This window comes from Nelumbo lutea, chromosome 5, assembly GCF_056320005.1.
Source record: "Nelumbo lutea isolate HS-2025 chromosome 5, American lotus-T2T, whole genome shotgun sequence".
Taxonomy (NCBI): domain Eukaryota; kingdom Viridiplantae; phylum Streptophyta; class Magnoliopsida; order Proteales; family Nelumbonaceae; genus Nelumbo; species Nelumbo lutea.
In genome coordinates, this window is record NC_142688.1 from 32,824,177 (window position 1) to 32,846,710 (window position 22,534).

At 39.7% G+C, this 22,534-nt stretch overlaps 1 protein-coding gene and 1 pseudogene across 1 annotated transcript; both read left to right on the forward strand.

Moving 5' to 3' along the window:
• The first annotated feature begins 1,330 nt into the window (after positions 1 to 1,330).
• LOC148851528 (light-harvesting complex-like protein OHP2, chloroplastic) lies at positions 1,331 to 6,959 on the forward strand. Its single transcript, XM_088947631.1, has 2 exons — positions 1,331 to 2,019; positions 6,654 to 6,959. The coding sequence occupies exons 1-2, from the start codon at positions 1,565 to 1,567 to the stop codon at positions 6,766 to 6,768; spliced, it is 570 nt and encodes a 189-aa protein (XP_088803757.1). The 5' UTR covers positions 1,331 to 1,564; the 3' UTR covers positions 6,769 to 6,959.
• A 3,470-nt stretch (positions 6,960 to 10,429) lies between these two features.
• Positions 10,430 to 14,303, forward strand: LOC148851529 (putative pentatricopeptide repeat-containing protein At5g09950 pseudogene; annotated as a pseudogene).
• The last annotated feature ends 8,231 nt before the right edge of the window (positions 14,304 to 22,534 follow it).

The window sequence follows — 22,534 nt, forward strand, 5'->3', positions numbered from 1 at the left end:
GATACATAATGAAATTTTGAACGTTGGGTGTGAGGTTTGATTTAGTAAGATAATGTTGGTAGGATAACGTGATTCTCTTCCTGCGAGGTTTTCTGTTAGTAGATCATACACACCAGCGAGGTCATCTTGTCATATCGCGCTTGCAAAATAAGTACAAAAATGGCATATGAAATGACATAAATGCCCTTTTAACGTTATCTAATTTCCTTTACAATGCCCTTTGTGAAAATGATACAAATGACACGTTTTGAAAAGTCTAATTCATTTTATCTTGCTGTTTTTATTTTTCTGCATAACTTGATGCGAATCCTTGATTTCGGACAAAAAAACAGCTGCAACTAACCCGTGTAACTGATATCTAAAACACATGGTTTTCGAACTGTAGTTGATTCGAACGGTTGGACCGTTTGGCCCAAGAATTCTAAACAATCGATTCTGTTTTACTTCAAACCCGGTCTTTAGCTAAAAGCCATTAAATCAGTCAATGATTTGTTGATCCAGGCGATTGAACAGTCGATCTATTCACCCATTCAACGAGTTTTGATCATTTTTTATTTTTAATATTTTTGTGAGAATAAATCATCTATTCAAACCGAACGATCAAACCATCAGCCCAAAATCTGGTGAATCGATTTTTAAAACCATAACACTAGAGAAGATTACAAACAAAAACGCAACTTTGGATGCTAAAAACAATTAATGGATCACCTCGTATTCGCTATTTCCAAAATCAATATCTGTCCTCTCTCTCTGTCTCCGCTGATCCCAGTAGATGAATATCATCCACACTGGAGGTGGGGACGAAGGCTTCTGCATTCCAGATTTCCACCTCTTTAACGCCTTAACGGTAAGTGGTCCAAAGACCTTACAGAAAAACCACCGTCATCTAGTGGGGAACATCATAAGCAGGAAGGGGGGGGGGTGACATAGCCTGAAATGCAGATTCAAGTGTTTTGTGTCGTTTGTTTTTAGGGAAAATAACAACAAATCGTGATACATTAACACATCATGCGGTCCTAAGGAGTCTCTCTACATTCGTCTCCCTTGCTATTCTCTCTCTTTGACTTTGTTTTATTTTGTTGACTAAGAAGATGATGAACAGTTTAATTTCACCAATTTATTGTTGGAGCCTTAATAAATTTTTATGTTAGAGGAAGGAAGTAGTTTTTTATTTCTCTTTTGCTTCTTCGGTAAATTTTGAAATTTCAGAAATTTAAATCACATCTGATGCATCAGTTAACTGACGATTAATAACGCTAAGTATTAAATTGATAGTTTTCAAAAGTTTGGGTACGACAGTAAAACTACCCCAAATTCAGGGTACTAGACTGAAATTTTCCCATTAAAATCCAAAGAAAGCTTAGCATTCTCCTTGGAAAACTTGGCCGTATCTTATCCACTTCTTTAGATGGGCTCTCTGGTAACGCTGCCCCATCATCCTCGTCGTCTTCTCCTCTAGTTCTCTTCCAATAACAGAACAGAAGAAAAGCTGAGCAAAAAATACGAATTAGAGAGAGAGAGAGAGAGAGAGAGAGAGAGAAGGGAGAGCAATAACTAAACGAAAATGTCTGTGGCTTCATGTTCAATCCCTTGCATCAAAATCTCAAGCTCCTCTTGTTCTTCTTCAACGCCAACAACTTGTTCTTCATCCTCTTCTTCGTCTTCCTCGTTCAGGTTTTCAGCCACTAAACCTTCCGTTACTATAAGGAGTTCCAACGCTGAAGGACCTTTTCGAAGACCCGTCGCTCCTTCTTTGCGACCACCCTCTCCTCCTCTCAAACCCTCCCCTCCATCTCCACCTCCACCTCCATCCCCGTCTCCTGCCTCATCTTCGGCTCCTTCCAAGCCGGTTTCGGTGGCTGGGGTGCCGCAGGCATCGGACCCGAACGTAATTACTATGGAGTTCCAGAGACAGATGGCTAAGGAACTTCAGGAGTACTTTCGGCAGAAGAAGCTTGAAGAAGCAAACCAGGGACCCTTCTTTGGGTTCATCAGCAAGAATGAAATAGCAAATGGGAGGTAACTTCATTTTGTGGTTCAAGTTTACCTCTTGGTTTACTCATCTTCCTTATATTCTAATTGCGGTTTGTAATTGGATTGATATATCTTTTTTCTTTCTCTTTTCAAAACATTCTTCTTTGGGTTTGAATTATAATGGATGCAACATGGGAAGGGGGGCGGACTGGGAATTCAATCATTGAATGTTGCTTTAGGTGGGTTCTTTTATTTGGGGTTTTCTTCTCTGTCTCAGATGACCCCTATAATTATTCGTGTCTCCTTGGATAACTAAACGAGTTTCAGGGAATAAAACAATAGATCAAATGTTGACGTTGTAAGGAAAATTCGAGGAAGAGAATTCCCAACCTACCAGTATTAGCTCTTTGACAATGTGCCATCTAAATCATTCGTATTTGCATTGGAACAAAAGTACAATTAAGTCATTAAAATTTGACAAATGTGACTGAAATGCATGAAGCATGCCAATAACTGATTTCTTTATTGGGGACCTAGTGATTTTGCATATGGGATCTCATTCTACCATTAAAAACCAAGAGAGTAACATTTGGATCTATGTCATAATTTCTTCTTCTGTAACAAATGGAACTTGAATATACTTTGGAAGTGTTCTCTTTGAGTTTCTAAACAGACCACCAATGTCCAGTGAGGTGGTAATTTAGGTTGTCATAGAAAGCTTTATGTCACAAATTAAGCTTTAAATATGCACCACATAGAGAATGCCAACAGTTTTTTGCACATAACCATTATACCCGCCTTCAAGACATAATTCTAAGACTGGTTCAAGGTTTATCCTCTTAAGCAATGAATAGGCTTTAGAAATAGAAATCAACTAAACCAACAATCTACTGATCACCCTGCAGATAGTGTTATTGCAGGCAATTCTTTTTAGAAGTTCTTTCACTCTGTTTCTTTAAAGATTCCCAAAGGGCAAAAAAAGGGTTGTTTTATTGTATTTCTTTCACTCTATTAAAAGTGTGAACGATATTGTGGAACTTTTGTTTGGCTAAAATACCCCTATTTTTGAATTTGGTCCCTCTCTAATTGTGAGAGCACAAAATGTGATTTGAACTATTATATTTCTCCTCATTCAATTCCCTTTCATTAAGTTTTATATTTATGTATTAACTTCCACTCTTTCATTGAATTCTTATTAATTAACCATATTAAAGAAAATAAATGTGACAAAGAATAGTTGTTTTTATTGAATATAGAAATAAAATACAAATTAAAAACCAACCCAAAATTGGAGTTATTTTCTTGTTTGATGGCAAGCCAACAACATAGGTTTCAAGGTGCCAAGGCAAACCCAGGCGACAAGGGAGCGCTTAGTCGCCTAGGTGCCCGCCTCGGTGTCGGCGTGTCGCCTAGTGTCTCAAAACTAAACGTATTTTTCATACTGTTTCTAGTCCTGTGTCTCAAACCTTTTCTTCTGTAATATCTCAGAAATAACCATTTTCTTCCTACTGTTTCAAGGATGGTGTCTTGGAAATAACCATCACCAAGTAAAAGAAGGGGCTGCTCTGTTTTTGTCATAGAAAAAGAAGAAAAAAAATCAACAAATAAGGAAAAAAGGGTGGAGCTGCTTTTTTTTGTCTCCAAAAAGGGAGTGAAAAAATGATAAACAATATGAAGGAGAAGGGATGAAGCCCCTGTTATTGTTTAAAAAAAATGCAAAAAAAAAACATGAAAATGATGCCCGTTTCAAAAAACAGAGAAAAAAATCAAATGGAGAACAGAAATTTTAAGGAGAGGAGCCCCTGTTTTTGTTCCAAAAAGGAAAGGAAAAGAATCAGAAATTTAAGGAGAGATATTTCTTATCCCGGAAAAAGAAGGCGCTGATCTCTATTTCTGTTCTGGAGGAAGAAGAAGAAGTTGAACATTACCTGTGTTCGACTTGTGTTACTTGTTGCTTTAAGTCTTCACTCTTTTAAGTCTTCGAAAGTTCAAAGTCTTCAAAATCTTTGAACTTCCAGTTCTTTATTGCTTGAAAAATCTTGAAGTCTTCGAACTCCACTGAACTTCAGTTTTTTACTACTTTTTTTGGTAAGGAGCTCTGTATCATTTGAATCCTAATATAAAAAGCTCACAAATGCATATTGATTTATGAAGTAACAAAAATGATATTACGGCGTAGCAGGCCTATTCTAATATTATGAGATAAAAATATAAAAATATTATAGTATAGTATAAGGTTTGATGTAAAATTGATTGGCGTTTAGGCGAGGCGAGCAATAAAAAGCGCCTAGTCGCCTTGACAACTATGGTCAATAATTCAATCTTTTGGGTCAAATGTGTCAACCCTAGATGTCATAATTTAATAATAATAATAATAATAATAATAATAATTAAAAAAGATGAAAACACACAAAAGTATAAAAATACAAAAAAAAAAGGTAAAAGACTTAAACATACCTAGAGCTTTCATAAACTGACTTGAAACATACCCTGAGTTTTTCAAAAAGACTTAAAATATACCTTGTGGGATGACCTGGACTTAAACATACCTCCATCAATGAAATGGTACATGTAGGGTCATTTAAAATTTTTAAAATCCAATTTTACCCTTTTGAGCAGTAAAAAGACTGGTTCAGTTAATACACACAAGGGTAGAAATAAGGGAGAAGTTAGGAAGTAGATTGGGAAAGTTCAACTTGGAAACAAATTTTTGGGATTGGGGGAGAGACTCTAGAGAGAGATTCAACGGAAATGTTATTACACCAAGCCTTGGGGTTTAGTAAAAAAGTTTGAAGTGGGGAGGAGGGAAAAAATGAAATGGCTCCTCCGTCTTTGTTCTAAACAGACAGGACCCATGCAAGAGATTTTCTTTTTCTTTTGTATTTTTTTTTCAGGACTCATGCAAGAGTTGCTGTGGTTGCTGGGCCCCATCATTAGAGATGTGTGGCTCCAATTCACAGCAGGTAGAAAGTGGGTAGGAAAAGTGAGTAGGAAATTCCGAGTGCCCATCATCAATAACTCACACCTTTTCCCAATGCAGATATTATATTCAGGACCAACCAGGCATCATATGCGTCCCACCTAGGTGGAGCCCTCCAGTAGGGAAATTTTCATGATTAGATGACTCTGAACCATCTGATTAGTGCATTATTTTTTCTGAACTTTACAAGACCTGTAACAAAAGGCACATGCCTGATGAGTTTGAAAATTTTAGGGTATATTTTGAACCATCATATGACTCTGAACCATCTGATTAGAGGCAGTCTGGTACGCTAGTAGCCCACCACCCACATAAGTTTGAAAAATTCAGGGTATATTTTGAAATTTTGAAAGAAAATGAAAGGTAAAAAGTCACAAGGTATATTTAAGTCTTTTTTTTTTTAATTCAAGGTATGTTTAAGTACATTTGGACACATCTCTAATATCATATACTCATCATATTAAACAAAAATAAGTGTGACAAATAAGAATAATTTTTATAGACATAGAAATATAAAAAATGGTTAAAAACTTTGGAAACATATTATTTACGATCGTCATCATAATAATAAAAAGTTGCCATGTGTAAAGCACATGCACACTTACTAGTTCCCCTAAGCGTTCCCTTTGGCCAACCAAAAGGAAATCAATCACACTACCTTTGACAGATCCCATCAATGGATGAGTGAAAATAATAACCTCTAAAGCATCTAGCAATAAATTAATGAATAAAGGTGGTTGACATTCTGATGTTTTTTGTACAATCTATTAGGGCTTAAGCTGACTTCTATCAATTTGCTGATCAACTTCAAGGAACTTACTGAAATAAATATCCAAATGAACTCTTCTGCAATTGGGAGAATAATTGGATGTTTTGCAAATGAATATTGACTGAAAGCTTCAACAAGGATATGGAATAAGCTTAGCTCTAGCGGTCCAGAAAACAGCAGAGATCTCATCAATATTCCTCTGCTACACTATGTCAAACTTTTGAGTTTTAAACACCATAATTTGAAATAGATTCTATATCCTCCTTTTGAAGCTTGTGAATTTGGTAATCTAATGTGCTAGGGGGACAGAATGCTTTCAGAGGATTGTATAGAGGAGAAGTTAGCTAGTCTGTTAGTCATGTCTGGAAACTTCACTATTTAATCTCAGATAAGTTTTCTTTTCTAAATTTTCTTTTGGTTGCTGAAGGATTCCAATTAATCAGTTTTGTCAGAATCTCAATGAAAAACAAGAAGACTTTTCTACTTCTCTGGCTGAAAGAATATTATTGAGAAAAAAAGACAACAATTGATGACTTTCTTCGATTTAGCTGCTCTCTGGGTATAATTATTTACTCTGAAAATTTTTTCTTGATCTCTTTTCAATTTTAGGTCATTTAGGATCCTAAAATGTTATAACTGGTAAGTGGTATTAATTATTGATTTCTTAACCATATTGGGTTATGAACTCTTAACTCTCCTTCATAAATGCTCAAATTCAACAATTCAGTCCACCTTTCTTTGTGCAGTACCCTCCTTAAATTATACAAAGACTGTAATTTTTATCCAACATGATCTTAGAAAGCAAGGATTTTCTTCCTCTTCTTATCTTTTTTTTTTCATTTCCTATGTATTGATTTTCACCATCATGCTTGGACTTGATTTGGGATTCAAATGAAATTGGTTTCTGTTTACTGAATGGTCCTTGTGCAGATGGGCAATGTTTGGTTTTGCTGTTGGGCTTCTAACAGAGTATGCAACTGGTTCAGACTTTGTTGATCAAGTAAAGATCCTTCTCTCAAATTTTGGGATAGTAGACCTGGAATGATTCTGCTGATTGGTCTTCATCACCATCATCTCCATCTTTGTGTAATTGTTGTAGTCATATCCAATGTTTCTCCTGTAACTTCTGAATGAATTACTCTATCATTCTCTTCTGAAGACACCATCATAAATTGTATTGTATCTTCACTATTCATTTTAACTGTAAGAATAAGCTCCCCTACTTTTGTCATCCAACTGTCAGGGTCCTTTGACTTTTTATTTGGGTTTTTATTTTACGTTTTCTCTGCTACTACTTTAATGTGAGGCCTTCTTAGTTGGTCTCTGAGAATATATATTTTTAGTAGCATAAATCTTGAGATATTCTGAGTTTTCTCAATTTTATGGGCTTATCTTGCCATCGGCTGAAATGCTTAAGTAGAATGAAAACCTTTTCACAGTTGACTAGTCTCAGGTAGATAAGTTCACAGTCTATCAAGAAATGCACCTTTTAGTTTTTTTCTTTTTTCCCCACACATACTGCCCACCGAAATGCTGTTATATCCTGTCAATCACTAGCACATTATCATATTTGATGATGATGGTTTCCCCAATGGGTAATCTTGAAGTTATCTCTGTAATCTATTGGCATCTTTAGTAGCTTGTCTTCATGTAATGGTCATGAACGATTACAGTAAGAAGACTGCTTTCTCCTGAAGTTTGTAAACCCCCCTAAACCCAAACAGTATGCAAAATCCATCTATGCATATCACCCTGTTAATATTTTACCCTTTACTTTCTCAGTGGTACCATAATTGGGAAATCATTGGGAGGCACAAAAATACCAATAATGCTGAACCATGTTAACTCGTGTTCTTTTCAATTTGCACTCTTTTCTTCATGCTTTCTTGGTTTTGTCACCAAAAGGAAACTTCAAACTTGGAATTACAAGTGTAATTTTCCATGAATCACGCACCTAATTTAGCTAACATTACTCTTTTGAGAATTACATAATTAGGCCTATTTACGGGCTGGGTTTCGGACCTAAGTATTGGACTTGGGCTTTGGGTCGGTCTCATTCAGATTTTGACAAAAGCAAGCCCAAGCCTTGCCGATAACCTTTATTATATAATGCCAAATGATACCTTCATTATGCCAATGCCTGTTGCCTTGGCTTCACGTCCAGATCACCATGCAAAAAATCTAATCTATTTATTTTCCTCTCCCCCACAATGAGGATTAATTTTATTCGAGTTCATCAAACAACTTTTGTTATCATTACAGCGCTTTGATTCTCAAATTCAATTAATTGAATCACATTACTCATTTTTTGTGTAATGGTAAAGTCTCAATCTGAGAAGGGTGAGAATGTAGGTTCTAAGTGCGAGAGTAACCACTTTTCTTTTTACGTTGCCGTACCTAAAGTAGGGGTGCAAGGGCGGGCTCAATCCGAGCCTAGACTGGCCCAGCCCAAATTTTTACATGGGCTGGGCTTAGATTTTTGGTCCTTGGGTTAGGTTTGGGTGGGTTGGGCCCAAGTCTCGCCCTAGCTAATCTGGACCCAGTTCAACCTTATCCCAACCCCAGCTTATATATATATATATATATATATATATATATATATATGTATAAATGTTAAATTTTAGATTGGGTTCATTAAGTAACTTGAGATCAACCTAGGCCTAAATCCAATCTGAGTGCATCAAATTACAGTGTGGCCCAAATCTTAGGGTTGGGCCTGGATTGATCACATAAACCCAACCCCACTCCGTCTAACTTGCATCCCTAATCCAAATAAAAAAATCATAGGAAAATGAAAGTTGGCTAGTTGGGTGAATTGATTTGGTCCATGACAGCTTGATCCCTAGAGAATCAATGAGGAGTTGGATTGGACTAACACCTTCCTGTATTTTTTTATGGGGCAACAAAGCGGGAATAGCTCATCACCCATGCCCATAAGCCATAACCCCCAATCCGGGTGAAGGCGGACCTCCACGATCCATTCCAAGTCTCCGCTACAACCAGTTAAGCCTGCAAATTTTGGGAGAGAATCGAACCAAGGTGACTAGCCAAAAAGGCTGAGGGTCCGGATGTAGTAGGCACATTAGATAAATACAATAAGTGAGCAGCCAATAGCTGTGTGACACCTGTCTCAGTTAATGCACCTTTCATCCAAACGTTTTTGTTCCATTAGACATGAATTATTTATTATTTTATTATTTTTATCAAAATAATTAAAAATATAAAACAATTAAAAAGGAAAGCGTCATCATCTTTCAGATTTTTGGGTCATCATTGTCATAGTAGATTAGAACAGATAAAATTTCATCGAGTGGATAAAGATAATAACTGAGTTTTGGTTTGGATGTAGAGTAAATCATGGTACGGATAACTGGGTCTCAAGGGATATTTTTCTGGAGCGACAAAGAACATGGGGTTGGTGGGTTTTTTGCTATAGATGGCTTTAATAAAAACATTGTTGATACAAGCGATGCTGTTGATGGGTTTAAACCCTCAGGAACTGACCCGAAGCGTATTAAGCTAACGGAATACAATCAGCAACAGCGTGGATCACTTGACCTGTCAAATGTCTCTCACCAAGTTAGCCCTCTTGGGGTGAGACCGAGTAAGACTGCATCATTATTAGACCTTGTAACAATGGCAGTTAATCAGAAAAAAAGAACCTCTACAGAGAAAGTGTATCAGCAAAGTGCGATTCTGCTCTATCCACTACCACTTGAATATAATCATATGCTCCAAGGATACAAGGACGATTACAGATCAATTTGTTATCCAAAAAAATGAAAGTCCGTTTGACAGAAGATTTTCTCGTAGATCTGATGTATTGAACTTTTGACATCTGGGTAGTTCGAAGATCGTTTGACAGACATGTGTTGTTTTGAGTCTTTCGCACAAGATTAATCCCGAAATGAGCCTAAAATAGGCTTTTCCACGTCTTTTTGACGCCCTATCTTTTGCCGCACAGAAAGACGCACCAAATGGGGCTTCAAATTTCCCAGCATCCTTTCAGAATTGGCAATTGGGAAAGAAAGTCGAAAACGAGGGTGACATGATAGCGAAATGTTGCTATGGAAAACGAAAACCGGTGTGGTAAGTGTTGGAAAATGGGCTGAAGAACAAGATTGAGATCCAATGGGCAGAGATTTCTGCGATCAGAGCAATCTTTCGCGAGAAACAGCCTGGGGTTCTAGAAATTGAGTTGAACCGTCCCCCACTCTTTTTCAAGGAAGCAAATCCTCAGCCCCGAAAGCATGCTTTGGATTTTACTGGAGGCCAAGCACCAATATTCAGGAGGCACTTTCTCCAATTCCTTGAAGGAACTCTTGAGAAGCACTATGAGAAGATTCTACAATGCGATAATCGTTTGCTCACGTTGAGCCAGAGACCATTCCCTGATTTTAACAGTCCTTACTTTCAATCACATCTGTATGGACTTGAGGACTTCTCCCACGAATTCAATGTGCCACAACTGGAAATACCACCCCAATTTCAGTTTTCCCATTTGGGTTTCCAAAGGCCCGATTCAGCCCCTTTTCAATCTGTTGAGAATATCCAGCCAATACAGACTACCCGTCAGTGCCTTTTGTTCAACTTCACCATTGTCGGTTATGGAATTCCCGCCCATGGAAGACAAAGGATATAACCATAGCCGGAGTTCTAATTGGTGACAAAGAACAAACATTGTCGAAAGCATTCAAACAAGAAAAATGGACCCATTGTGCTCACCTTTCTCTCGACAGGGTTCTCATCGCCTACTGACTGAATCGGAACAACCTCCTACAGATAACTGGTTACTCAAGGAGGTAGCTGATCAGTTGCTGAATGACTCACAGATAGTGGTGTTCTCCGATGAGTTCTCCAACCTTCTGCCGTTTTGGGTTCTCCCACCTCTCGGCTTTCAAAGGTTTTTCTTTTTAATTATTTTGACAAAAATAATAACATAATAGATAATTTTTGCGTAAGGCAACAAAAACGTCTGAATGGAAGTCGAGTTCAAATCTGCCCCCACAACGTCCCACAACACATCCCCACTGTGTCACACAGCTATTATCACTCATTCTGATTACATCCGGATCCGAAGGCTGAGTCTGGTTGAACTCATCAACGGCCGACCAATCCAATTTGAAAAAGGCGCGGCAACCATGAGCAAATCCTCTCTGCTTACCTTACTATGATTTGCAGGTTTCTTACAGATTAAAACCAAATCTGAACGCTAACAATCTTAGCCTTTCGACTTCTTCATCTGTTCCAGCAGAAAACCTTGTAAATTTGAAAATCCATAATCAGTTTTGAAACCTCACCGTCTTCGCTGATCCCACTGCAGAAGTTGATTGACCGGTACAAAAAGTCTCGATTACGCTTTCGAATTCCGATCTCTTCACCAGTTCCAAGTGAAGAACCGTTTTGTGATTCGTTTTCGTATTCTGAAAAATACGAGTGCCTAATTCGTAAGTGTGAAGGTTCTTCTAATTCTGAAGATGCTGAACGACTCCATTCTCAAATCATCAAGAATGGGTTTGTCGGTAATATATTCCTGTTTAATACACTCACTAATCTATATGTTCGAACGAGTAATGTGACATCGGTCCACCGGTTGTTTGGTGAAATGCGGGAGAAAAATGCGGTTACGTGGACTTGATTGATTTCTGGCTATATCCATCGGCACATGCCTGATGAAGCATATGCTCGCAGAGTTTGTCAGGATTCTGGGCCTGGTAGGCTTCGGTTTGGAATGCAAGTCCATGCTGTAATTTCTAAAACCCCGTACATGTTGGACGTTGTAGTTTCAAATGCCATGATTTCAATGTATTGTAGTTGCTGATTGGAATCAGTAGTATATGCTCGCAGAGTTTTTTATGAAATACAGATAAAAAATTCAATATCTTGGAATTCCATTATTCCTGTTTATTCTCAAAGGGGATATGCCTTTTCTGCCTTTGAGCTCTTCGCAGAAAGGCAGTTGGAGGATTCTGGGTTCAGTTCTAAACCTATTGAATATACTTTCGGTAGCCTCATAACTGCGGCTCATTTAACTTCCAGTGATTGTAGTTTGTGTTTACTTGAGCAGATGTTTGCCCGAGCCGTAAAATCTGGATTCTAGGTGGCGCTTTGGTTAGTGGATTTTCGAGGGTTGGTTTACTTGATGAAGCTAGAAAGATTTTTGAAAAAATGAGTGAGAGAAATGTGACTTCCATGAATGGGGTTTGGTGAGGCAGAAAAGAGGAGAAGCAGCAACCCAGGTTTTCATTGAGACAAAAGACCTGCTGGGGATAAACTGTGATTCTTATGTAGTTCTTCTTGGTGCTTGTGCTGAGTTTAAGGTGTCAGAAGAAGGGAAAAGGAAGGGTAGAGAGGTTCATGCGTTTGTACTCAGAACAGGCCTCAATGACGTAAAGGTTGCCATTGAGAATGGGCTGGTGAACATGTATGCTAAATATGCTGCCACTGGCGATGCCTGCAAGGTTTTCAATTTCATGAGTGTTAAAGATCTGGTGTCGTGGAACTCCATGATCTCTGGTCTTGACCAAAATGGACGTTTCAAAGAGGCAGTGATGAGCTTTCAAGGAATGAAGAGAAGTGGATTCATGCCTTCAAATTTTACATTAATTAGCGCTTTGAGTTCATGTGCAAGCTTGGGAACATCATACTGGGGGCACAAATTCACTGTGAAGGAATCAAATTAGGTATTGATTTGGATGCCCCAGTCTCAAATTCGCTTCTTGCCTTGTATGCAGAAGCCAGCCATCTCACTGGTTGCCGGAAAGTGTTTTCTCTTATGACAGAGTATGATCAAGTTTCATGGAATTCCATCATTGGGTCATTAGCCGATACAGAAGATTATGTTCGCCATGCTATAGAGCATTTCTTGGATATGATGCGAGCTGGTTGGAGCCCAAACAGAGTGACCTTCCTAAATGTTCTTGCAGCAATAACAACACTTTCAATTCATGAGCTGGGGCGTCAAATTCATTCCTTAGTGCTAAAGCATTGTATTGCAGATGATAGCACCATAGAGAATGCACTTCTCTTTTGCTATGGGAAGTGTGCGGAAATGGATGATTGTGAGAAAATATTTTCAAAAATGTCAGATAGGAGAGAGAGTTTCCTGGAACTCCAGATTTCTGGATATATACATAATGGGCTCTTGACAAAGGCCATGGATTTGGTTTAGTTTATGATGCAGAAGGGACAGAGACTGGATGGTTTCACTTTTGCAACAGTTCTCAGTGCATGTGCTCTGTTGCAGCATTAGAGCGTGGCATGGAAATTCATGCTCGATGGATAAGGGCTTGCCTGGAATCTGATGTTGTAGTTGAGAGTGCACTTATTGATATGTACTCTAAATGCGGAAGAATAGACTATGCCTCAAGGGTCTTCGGGGTGATGCCCGCGAGAAATGAGTTTTCTTGGAATTCAATGATATCAGGTTATGCAAGGCATGGGCATGGCGTGAAGGCACTAGAGCTGTTTGATAAGATGCTGCAGGAAGGAAAACCACCAGATCATGTTACTTTTATTGGTGTCTTGTCACTTGTCAGCTTGTAGCCATGTGGGGTTAGTTAACAAAGCTTTTGAGCATTTTGAGTCCATGAGCAAGAAATATGGTCTGACCCCAAGGATGGAACATTTCTCTTGCATGGTGGTTCTCCTTAGCAGAGCTGGAGAGCTCAATAAGGCAAAGGAATCCATTGAAAGCATGCCAGTGAGCCCCAATGTTCTTATTTGGAGAACTGTTCTAGGGGCTTGCTGTCGCACAAATGGTGGTAAAACAGATCTGGGGAGGTGGGCTGCAGAGAATCTTTTGGCATTGGAACCTCAAAATGCTGTGAATTATGTCCTCCTTCGTAACATGTATGCTTCTGGTGGCAAGTGGGAAGATGTTGCAGAGGCTCGGGCTGCAATGAGGGAGGCAGCAGTGAAGAAGGAAGCTGGGTGTAGTTGGGTGACCATGAAGGATGGGGTTCATGTTTTTGTAGCTAGAGATAAATCTCACCCAGGTTCAGAGGAGATTTATGCAAAGTTGCAGGAATTGAACAGTAAAATGAGAAATGCCGGTTATGTGCCTCAGACAAAATATGCCATGCATGATCTTGAAGTAGAGAACAAAGAAGAACTGCTTAGCTGTCACAGTGAGAAACTTGCAGTTGCCTTTGTTCTTATCTGGACATCAGCATTGCCTATTAGGATCATGAAGAACCTTTGTGTCTGTGTTGATTGTCACTCTGCCTTCTGATACATATCCAAGATTGTTGGGCGCCAAATAGTTTTATGGGACTCCAACAGGTTTCATCATTTTAGTGATGGAAAGTGTTCATGCGGGGACTACTGGTAATTGATTAGTTGATTGAATGGGCATTGACATTATTTTTGCGTAAACCCAGTAAATTGAGTTTTGAACTAAAGCCATTCCATTTGAAGATAAAACAGGTGAAAGACAAGTCGTAGAATTACAGTTTCTGTCATCCCCATTTTATTTTTCAATGGATTTTGATGTAAGAGATGAAGATTTTGGCTTTGTTGTACAGTAAATTATCTGGCTGTCAGACATTTTTGTTGCCTAATCTAAAACAAATTTTGTTATGGCTGTCTATTGTATCTATTCTAATATTTCTTCGCACTCTAAGCTTCTGCTTCCTTTGTACATGGTACGATTTTGTCATTTGTGCAAGAGCTCTAGCCATTTGATGCACTTGAACTTGGGTCTTGATGTTGGATGGGTTTTATTGGCAATATACTGGTTTCTAAAAGTCATTAGGTCATGAATTAATCGTGGCAACTTCATACTGTTTAATCATATGATGCAGTTACACCATCAATGCTTCCTATCAAACATCTTGTTTTCACCCATAATCCAGGGGGAAGAAATCTTGCATAACTGCCTTATTTGCAAATTGCTCATTGCAACATAACTCTTTGTTTTCGTGGTTTGAAGGGTAGTTTCCGGAAGTTTGATGCAGCCCCTCTCTGGCTTTCTGAAGTTTTGAAGTCTGATGTTAGCTTCTGTGTCTCTGGTAGTTAGGTGTTTGTTTCCTCTTTTTTCTTTTTCCTCTCTTTTGGTTTTGTTGTTGGTTTGTCTCGTTGTCGTTTCCTGGTTGTAGCTTACATCTGTGTTAATGGAAGCTCCTGTTTACACCCCCCCCCCCAAAAAAAATAAATAAATAAATAAATAAATAAATAAATAAATAAAAATCCAGATCATTGAAACTGAATGGTCAACCTAGCTAGTTAAACCGTTAAGCCCATAAAGAGACGCTATAAATATTTTACTTTTTTTTGTTGATTTCAAGAAAGAATCTTTGATTGGTTAGCTCAGCTGAGCAGATGGGGTAAAACAACTAAGTTGTTCCATATTTAGTAAGTACATTAGTGTCAAAGATAAAGTACAGGAAGTTCATTCAGTTTAGTTACCAAGGAATTCAGAAGAAGCGTTTCCCCTCGATGACCTTAGCAGGCATTTGCTAGAAAAGTCTTCATTCTTCTCATTCAGAACCTGCATTGCAATGCCATTGCATCCACCATTAGTTTCCAGAATCAAGCTTTCATTTGATAACATCTTTAGGGGAACTAGAGTTGGTGATATCTTTATTGGGCCCAGGCCCATTTTTCTGGGCTGGGCTCAAAATGATCAGCCTATTCCTACTCTCATAGTCCCTTGTGTCTTAATGATTTTTTTTCATTTAAAAATTATTGCCGAAGTAGCACTGTAAAAGTAATAAAATTTGACTTTATCCGTAACGTGAGGTGGAGGGTTTTGACTTTATACTTTATAGTTTTTTAATGTTTTATGGTTAAGCTGTGTTTGGTTTGGAAGAAAAGAAAGGGAAAGGGAAAGGGAAAGGAAGTAGGACTGCAAATGAATTGAATTGGATCGGATATAGGGACATCCAAATTTGATTCGTTTATTTTTAAATTTGATCAGATCATATCCTTCAGATATCTTGCAGATTCAAATTGAATTCGGATTACAATCAGATATTAAATGGTATAAATAAATTAGACTAAAAATGATTAAAATATTATATATTATTAATAAAATATATATTTTATGAACAAAATGAATTGAAAATTATTTGTATACAACTTGCATATACAAATCATATCCTTCAGATATCTAGCAGATTCAAATTGAATTCGGATTACAATCAGATATTAAATGGTATAAATAAATTAGACTAAAAATGATTAAAATATTATATATTATTAATAAAATATATATTTTATGAACAAAATGAATTGAAAATTATTTGTATACAACTTGCATATATGATAATTTAGTGAAAACACAACTAGGAATGGCAACGGGACAGGGTGGGGCTAGGTTTTGCCTTCCCTGTACCTGACCCCGAATTGAAATTCCCCACCCCATTCTTGCCCTGAACCTGGTGAAGCTAAAATTCTTAACCCCATCCCCATCCTTGCGGGACTTTGCCCCATCCCACCTTGATCATTCTTACTTGTATAGTTATAAATTTAAAAAATTTGAAACCTTCCTAGACTATATAATATAATATATATTAGCATATATTAACAATTTATATGTATTCCCCATCCTCAACCTCTAGAGTTTTGGGTTTACCCCAAACCCCAATTAGTGGTCAAACAGGGCCCACGGGGACAGGTCAAATTGCCATCTATAAATACAACACTCAGACCAACTTCAAAAATACATATATTATAAATTTTAAGTATATGTGAGCATATATATTTAGATTGAATCGAATTATATTATATTGGATGGGATAGGGATGTCTTCATATTTGATCTAATTATAATTGAATCAAATTTGGACTATACTTGTAACCACATACCATTTGCAACCATAAAAGTAGGAACGGCAATAGGGTAAGGCAGGGGTCGAGTCCCTAACCCTGAACTGAAATGCCCCACCCCAAACCTCGATAGGACAAGAAATTCTAAACCCACCCCTACCCCTGTAGGGAATGGAGATACCCGAATTTGCCTCATCCCGCCCTTGTCATTCATACTTGTATACTTATAATTTTTTTTTGAAACCTATCTAAAACTATTTTATATTATAATAAAATATAGTATAATAACAATATAATAATCGAAAATTGTCTAAAACTCACCATCACTTTTCAGAATTTCTCTTAAATTCTCCATAACTTTTCAACGTTCCAATCATTAAATTGATGTTGAACAAATTAACAGGTATTAATAGATTACCATTTTTAAATTTAACCCGTGATGAGGGCGGATTTGACCCTCCAATGACATCATGATACATGGCATCTTAAAACAGTTGGATGACATGCAAATACCACCTAAGCAATGATTTGGAGTCCCAAATTGTGGTTCGTCTTCGTCCTAACTTGGCGGCTTGCCTTTGTCGCCAACCTGGTGACCTCGACCACAACTTAGGCCGGATAGAAGCACCTCGTCTAGGGCCAACCCGTAGCACCTCGTCACCGGCCGAAGTGACCTCGACACGAGAAGCGACCTCTCTCGAGGGCTTGCCAACCTAATTGAGGTTCAGGTGGCGACCTACAAGACATGCTCGCCGACCAATTCTGCATGCACTACCCGTCACTACCGGGCCTCTCGGAAGTTGGCCCATGTACCGAATATTCCGGAGGAGACTGAACAAAGCACGAAGACTGGTCTACGTCTACAACTACCTCCGTGGACTTTGGACCAATTGGGCACAACCTCTCAGAGACGCCAAGCAATGCCTATATAAAGGCCTAACCTCCAACCTAACAGAAGAAAAAAAAGAAGAAGTAAGATGTGCAACTCAACTCTCGTAGCCCTCTAACCTTTTTACTTTCTGCTCTCTCGTAGGTTCTCCGATTCATTAACTTAAGCATCGGAGTGCCCATCCCAGGTAAAGAGACCCGAGACACTCTGAACAGGGCTCTTTGGAAGGATATAAAACTCGTCGGTTTATTCAGCTCGGCACCTAAACGACCCAGTTAGATCGGCCTAGTCAGCTCGGCATTCGAGTCATTTCTCAGCGAGGAAATTCCCCAACTCGACATTTGAATCACCTCTTAGCAAGGAAGCCACCAGCTTAGCATCCAAGCTACCACCCTGCTGGGAGCTACCGAAATGTTTATTCTCAATTGGCACCATCTGCGGGAATCAGAACAAAAGGCTAAGTTCTCACCTTTAAAATGTTGACTTCTCAATTCTGGATTGCTATGTTTTCACCTTCTAATTCCTGATTTTATCAAATCAATGACATTTTTGAGTAGTACCAACATCAAGAACAAGAATCAATTACTCTAGGGCAAGAGCATCCTTGATGAACCTTGAGAACCCCCCTGTGACAATCAGTAGCAACCACATCGGACTCAGCACTCCTAGTACCCCAAATAAACACGCTGCCACCTCATGTGAACGCCCTTCTACCCGTGGTAGAGCCATCAACAGTCCCACCAGGATTGAAGTGTGATAGTTTTATGAGATGAAGCATGGATCTCCAGATGTGGACACGGGAAGAGCGGTTATGTGCATTCATAAATAGCAACAGGATGACCTCGACAACTAGCAATCCGACTATAGTAACCTCGAAGTGAGGCTGCCCCTATAGGTCGAGCCCTTCGTGGTTCCTGCGAGAGTTGACAGCCAACAGACTATGAAGAAGCCCCATCAACCTCAATTCATTCTCAACAACAATTAGCCCGAACAAGGCCTCATCAGCTCTATTTTGCGAGGTCGCCTCTACAGGTCGAGCCCTTTGTAGCTCCCGCGGTAGTAGGCAGCCAACGGACTGCACGGACGCCCTTGCATGTTGAGCCTTCTAAGGCTCCCAGGCGAGCTGGTGACCTATAGTTAGTAGAGCTTCCCCCACAAGTCGAGCTCCCTATGGCTTCAGTATGAGTAGACGACTAGCAGACTGATATAGTGTAGCTATGGCACCAAACTACTAGCCAAAGCCAACGATAACATACAAGGGGAGCAAAACATGAACAACTAGCCTGGGCAAGCTTCAGTTATCTAGCCCAGATTGTCTCCCAGACCGAACTGTGAAGCTTCGCTACTGTTCGAGCTCTATATGGCTCTTATGAGAGTTGGAAGTGAACTGGATGTGGAACTGGCCTCGCAGGTCAAACCCTTCGTAGTTCCCATGAGAGTAGGTGGCCCGTGGACAACAGAGACACCCCCTCTAGGTGAGCCTCCCATGACTCCAGTAGGATTAGGTAACCAATGGTTTCAGGAGCAAGTGCAATACATGTATGCCATGATCTCGCAAACACCTACCAAGAGAACCCAATCCCAAATGACAACATAGAAGCAACCACCTTTAAAGCTACAACAGAATGATTGTCCACCTCAACGGCAACAGGAAGATTGACCTCAAAAGCTCGGCCCACCCGTTTATTTAGCTTGGAAGCACACTTGAATTGATCTCAAAGGATGTCAGCCACCAAAAATAAAAACGAAGGGAAGACTAGTTCATTTTCAACATCGTTGCAAAATCGTCGATCTCTTCACAGTCGACCTTTACCTCGGTTTTAGGCTCCACATCGACCTCACTGGCTACTTTGTCGAGAAACAGGCTTTAAGGACATTGCTCGAAGTCTACCTGAGTGGAGCGACCTGACGAGGTAGTCACATAGTTAGAACCCCCTCTTGAAGACACCATGATGAGCTTTGCTCTTGAGGTACTTAATCGGATTGCAGAACCCCTTGATGGTTGCATCCCTAATAAGGTAAATGTCCTTGGGGTACCTACTCCACCTCTCCTTGAGCGGATGAATTCTCTCTCATGTCCTAACAATCAAGATGGCAAGGTCCTGTGTAAGGCTGCAAACACTTGGACGCTTCTGACCTAAGGAGCAAATTGTATCGATGCTTGCGACTACGAGCTTATTGAATCAATCATTATGGGCCAAAAGGAACAATCTACTCCTTTTGTCGAGCTACTCTCATCTCGGGAGTGGGGGGTAATTGATGAGGGTGGATTTGGCCCTCTAATGACATCATGACACATGGCATCTTATAACAGTTGGATGACATGCAAACACCACCTAAGTGATGATTTGGAGTTCCATATCGTGGTTTGTCTTTGCCCTGACCTGGCGACCTCGACCACAAATTAGGCAGGCTAGAAGCACCTCGTCCAGGGTCAATTTGTAGCACCTCGTCACTGGCCGAAGTAACCTCAATGCCAGGAGCGACCACTCTCGAGGGCTTGCCGACCTGATTAAGGTCCAGGTGGCGACCTGCGAGACGTGCTCGCCAACCAATTCTGCATGCACGACCCATCATTACTAGGTCTCTCAAAAGTTGGCCCTCGTACCGAATGTTTTGGATGAGATCGAGCAAAGCGCGAAGGCTAGTCTATGTATACGACTACCTCCGTGGACTTCGGACCGGGTGGGCACGACCTCTCGGAGAACTCAAATGCGATGCATGAAGCTCACACTAAGCAACACCTATATAAAGGCCTAGCCTCCAACCTGACAGAAGAAGAAAAAAATGAAGTAAGATGCGCAACTCATATCTCGCAGCCCTTTTTACTTTCAATTCTCTCATAAAATCTCTGATTCATTGACTTAAGCATCGGAGTGCCCACCCTGGGTAAAGAAACCCGGGACACTCTCACATTGCCTCCTTGCAAAGCTCTTTGGAAGTATATACAACTTGCCGGTTTATTCAGCTTGGCACCTGAACGGCCTAGTCAGCTTGGCATCTGAGTCATTTCCCGATGAGGAAATTCCCCAACTCGACATATGAATCGCCTCTTAGCAAGGAATCCATCAGCTCGGCATCCAAGTTGCCACCCAGCTGGGAGCTTCCGAAATGCGCATCATCAACCTGTGTCAGTAACTTCGTCATCATCTTTGTATCACTAGCCTCTGTATCAAATATGCATCTCATAAACAGTAAAGCATTTTTGGGCAGAACGCAAATGCTCACTCTCCCCTCTTCTTCCTTGCCACCTACCTCTTTTGCTTCTCCTTTTCTCTTCAATGTTAATCACATGGACCATCTTTAGATTCTTCTCTTCTCTTCTTCTCCAATTATCAACTCCTCTTTCCACTTCTCGTTACCCTCCTTTAAGGCTAGCAACCATTGCGCAAAAATAGTCCCACAAGAATTTGTTGGATTCGAAGCTGGGGAAGTCCTTGTCTTTTCTGCCTTTTCCCTTTCGTTAATCGATGTACATGAGCATCGGCAAGGAAGGAAACAATTGAACCCAGCCCTGGCCCCTGAAAAGCTCTTGGAGCCTTGCAATTCGACATCGTCCTGGATTTACATTGTTCTTTCTGAAACTCCCATTCATACAGCACTTTTATCTCGTTCTCATTTTCTTCCTGTGTTTCTTCCTCTTGATGCAAACTTGGCGAGCAACACAATATCTCGGGCATTCTAGAACGACATAAAAATCCATACCATAAATACTATTTGAAGGATCATACCTGATACCAAATCAATATGCTCTTGAATACCGAACCAAAGCATCCAGTATAGGGGTGATCATTTCAGCTCGATCCGGGCCCAGGCCCACAAATTTTAGGATCGGGTTTGGGCTTAATACTTTAAGCACGACCTGACCCACATATATTTAAATTACACATTTTGTGTATAATGTATACACATGTATACATGTTATTTTACATTATATTATATATTTTATATATAAATATTATAACATGACATGCATAATTTATATTATATTTAATATTTCATATTATATAATACATAAAATAAAAGTTTATATGCATGTTATGTCATTTAATATAAAAATATTATAGACATGTAATATTTTATATATGAAAGGCATTGGTCTGGAATCAGGCCCGGCCTAGCCCGGGCCCATGTAGACATAGGCTAGGGCTTATGTTACAGGCTCGGAACCCCTGGTCGGTCCGGACCTGGGCCTAAGCTATAGCCTTTTATCATAAGTGCAAAACCTAGCCCAGCCCATGATCACCCCTACTCATTGAAGTTCCTCCTCAACCGCTCATATTCATTGGCCTTCAACCCACTCTCTAGAAGTTGCATCACCTTCTCACCCCTGACTAACATGGAAAAACTTTAGATGTTGGGGGCCAACAACCCTTCCTATTGAGAGAGTTTCTAGGTTGGTCATGTTACCATGAGAGTGGGTAATTAATAATTGTCCATTGATTTATTTTCAGTAAAAATAAAAGCATGCTCGTGAATTGGTGAACTGTTGTGAACGTGTCCAACCCAAAAACTCTCTCAACAAGAAAGGATATTGGCCCCCAACAACCAAATTTAACCCCGACTAACATGGCATGCAATGAAGCAACCCCGAATTCAGGGCGGGTAAGGCAACCTAGTGGGTTGATCGTTTACAGAGGGATTGGGAGTAGTGAGATAGAAGTAGGAATGGCAACGAGGTAGGGCAGGGTCGGGTTTTTCCTACCTTGTACTGAACCCCAAATTCAAATTCCTAGCCCCTTATTCACCCCGAATACTGACAGAGCTAAAAATCCTAATCCCATCCCCATTCCCTACGGATCCCCAACTTTGCCCTGCCCTGTCTCGGTGATTCTTACTTCTATACTTATTAATTATTTTTTAAACCTACCTAGAACTATTTTATACTATGTAATATAATATACCACATATATATAATGTTATATAATATAGTTGGGGTGTGGTCAGGGTCGGGGTTGGGGCAGGGTCCTCTCCCCAATCCCAGAGTTTCAGTTTTCTCCTGAACCCGACCCAAACCCCGATCAATGGTAAAAAACCGGCCACGATCAGGGTGGGGCAAGGTGGGGCCCATGGGTACGAGTCAAATTTCCATATCTAGATACAAGAAACCCTTGCAAGCACAGCTGCTTCTAATTCATCTAGTTCATGCCATC

Bases quoted from the DNA above. Each gene is read 5' to 3' on its own strand.
- LOC148851528 (XM_088947631.1), top strand. From the start codon at position 1,565: ATGTCTGTGGCTTCATGTTCAATCCCTTGCATCAAAATCTCAAGCTCC. The intron at 2,020-6,653 runs GTAACTTCATTT...GTCCTTGTGCAG, and splicing joins AATGAAATAGCAAATGGGAG to ATGGGCAATGTTTGGTTTTG.